Raw genomic sequence first — 2,581 nt, forward strand, 5'->3', positions numbered from 1 at the left:
TTGGGTATATACCCAGTAGTGGGATGGCTGGGTCATATGGTACATCTAGTTCTAGATCCTTGAGGAATTGCCATACTGTTTTCCATAATGGTTGAACTAGTTTACAATCCCACCAACAGTGTAAAAGTGTTCCTATTTCTCCACATCCTCTCCAACACCTGTTGTTTCCTGACTTCTTAATGATTGCCATTCTAACTGGTGTGAGATGGTATCTCATTGTGGTTTTGATTTGCATTTCTCTGATGGCGAGTGATGATGGCTCTGTCGCCCAGGCTGGAGTGCGGTGGCCGGATCTCAGCTCACTGCAAGCTCCGCCTCCCAGGTTCACGCCATTCTCCTGCCTCCGCCTCCCAAGTAGCTGAGACTACAGGCACCCGCCTCGTCGCCCGGCTAGTTTTTTGTATTCTTTAGTAGAGACGGGGTTTCACCGTATTAGCCAGGATGGCCTCGATCTCCTGACCTCATGATCCGCCCGTCTCGGCCTCCCAAAGTGCTGGGATTACAGGCTTGAGCCACCGCGCCCGGCCCATTTTCTGGTTTTATGCCACCAGTTTATGGTACTTTGTGGTACCGCTGCCCCTTGGAATCCAGAACTCCCCACCACCACCCGCCAATACCAAAATCCACAGATGTTCAACTCCCCGATATAAGATGGTGTCGTATTTACATAAAACCTATGCACCTCCTCCTGTATACTTTAAATCATCTCTGGATTACTTACAATACCTAATACAATATAAATGCCATATAAATAGCTGTTTGAAGGCCAGCCATGGTGGCTCATGCCTGTAATCCCAGCACTTTGGGAGGCTAAGGTGGGAGGATCACATGAGGCCAGAAGTTCAAGACCAGCCTGGGCAACATGGCGAAACTCCATCTCTATTTCTCCATTTTAATTTTTTTTTTCTTTTTTTGAGATGAGTCTCACTCTGTCACCCAGGCTGGAGTGCAGTGGCGAAATCTCGGCTCACTACAACCTCCACCTCTTGGGTTCAAGTGGTTCTCGTCCCTCAGCCTCCTAAGTAGCTGGGATTACAGGCGTGCACCAACATGCCTGGCTGATTTTGTATTTTTTAAATAGAGACAGGGTTTCACCATGTTGGCCAGGCTGGTCTCAAACTCCTGGCCTCAAGTGATCTGCCCACCTCAGCCTCCCAAAGTGGTAGGATTACAGGCATGAGCCACTGCACCCAGCCCCATCTCTATTTTTTTAAAAAAACGGTTGTTATACTGTATTGTGTTTTATTTATATTATTTTCAGTTTTTTTTTCCAAACATTTTCATTCCATGGTTGGTTGAATCTGTGGACGTGAAACCTGCAGACACAGAGGGCCAACTGTACAGCAATCCTGAGAAATGAATACAGTAATCAATTCCATTCACTCCTACCATAACACAGACTTCTGTGAAACTCTCCTGGGCCGAACCAGAAATAAACACCTTAACGTGGAGCTGTATATGATTAGAAAGTAATAAATATTAAACATAAACACCAAATGGTACTTCAGGCTTTGTCCACAAGGAGGATATTAATAACCCACCATCCGTATGACATGAGCTTTCAACTGTTTTCTAGAAGCAGTAAGTGACATACCTGTACATAGGTGAATAAGCTTTTCCTGCATGGAGACTAGCTGGTTTTATGTAAACAGTGGACAATCTTCAGGCGCATATTTACCTGGAACATTTGCATCTTCACTTCCATGGATGTCTTCCCAACCCAGCTAACATGACCACTGAACTTAATGTCCTGTTCTGGGCTCAAGCTCTTCTTACACATATCTGTAAAACAGAAGTTATTCGGGGTCTAAACCATACCAAAATGTTCTGTTCTGTAAATATGCACAATTAGAAATTATGGCTAATTCCACTACATTTCTTTTTTTGTCTTCAAAACTAAAATAACTTTTTTGACACGAAGAAATCTACATGTGTTTTGAAAACATAGAAAAGCAAAGAATATAAAAAATAAAACTGGAATCATGCAAAATCCACCTAATTATAATAAATATCTTGGTATATAGCATTCCAGACATTTTCATATGCATATGTACATTAAAATTCCCCATAAAGGGCCAGGTGCAGTGGCTCATGCCTGTAACCCCAGCACTTTGGGAAGCCAAGGCAGGTGGATCACCTGAGGTCAGGAGTTTGAGACCAGCCTGGCCGACATGGTGTAATCCCGTCTCTACTAAAATACAAAATCAGCTGGGCGAGGTGGCACACGCCTGTAATCCCAGCTACTTGGGAGGCTGAGGCAGGAGGATTGCTTGAACCTGGGAGGCGAAGGTTGCAGTGAGCCGAGATCATGCCATTGCACTCCAGCCTGGGTGACAAGAACAAAACTCCATCTCAAAAGAAAAAAAAAATTCCCATAAAAGGAGAGGACTTCCTGTAATCTCAATAATATCTTGCAATTACTAAGAATTCTACGCATGCATAGAAAATGATATCACTTACCAATCTTATCCACCAGGGCTGTAACTATCGATAAAGGAGACATCTTGGCTGAATGGATTTTGTTGTGCATGTAACAAGTAAGAACTGCAGGAAAACAGTAGTGTACCAAATTTTTTAAAGG

At 43.6% G+C, this 2,581-nt stretch overlaps 1 protein-coding gene across 1 annotated transcript in view; it reads right to left on the reverse strand.

Annotated features, from left to right (window-relative positions):
• The window catches only part of ACOT9 (acyl-CoA thioesterase 9), a gene marked incomplete at its 5' end in the record, with an annotated part of 18,109 nt that extends 15,567 nt beyond the window's left edge, over positions 1-2,542 (reverse strand). The window contains 2 exons of the mRNA XM_017852894.1: positions 1,679-1,782; positions 2,461-2,542. Of these exons, the coding sequence (XP_017708383.1) occupies positions 1,679-1,782; positions 2,461-2,542 (186 nt within the window). The remainder of the gene's footprint in view (positions 1-1,678; positions 1,783-2,460) is intronic.
• Between the last annotated feature and the right edge of the window lie 39 nt (positions 2,543-2,581).

The sequence above is a fragment of the Rhinopithecus bieti genome, unplaced genomic scaffold, assembly GCF_001698545.2.
Source record: "Rhinopithecus bieti isolate Rb0 unplaced genomic scaffold, ASM169854v2 scaffold_35881, whole genome shotgun sequence".
Lineage (NCBI taxonomy): Eukaryota > Metazoa > Chordata > Mammalia > Primates > Cercopithecidae > Rhinopithecus > Rhinopithecus bieti.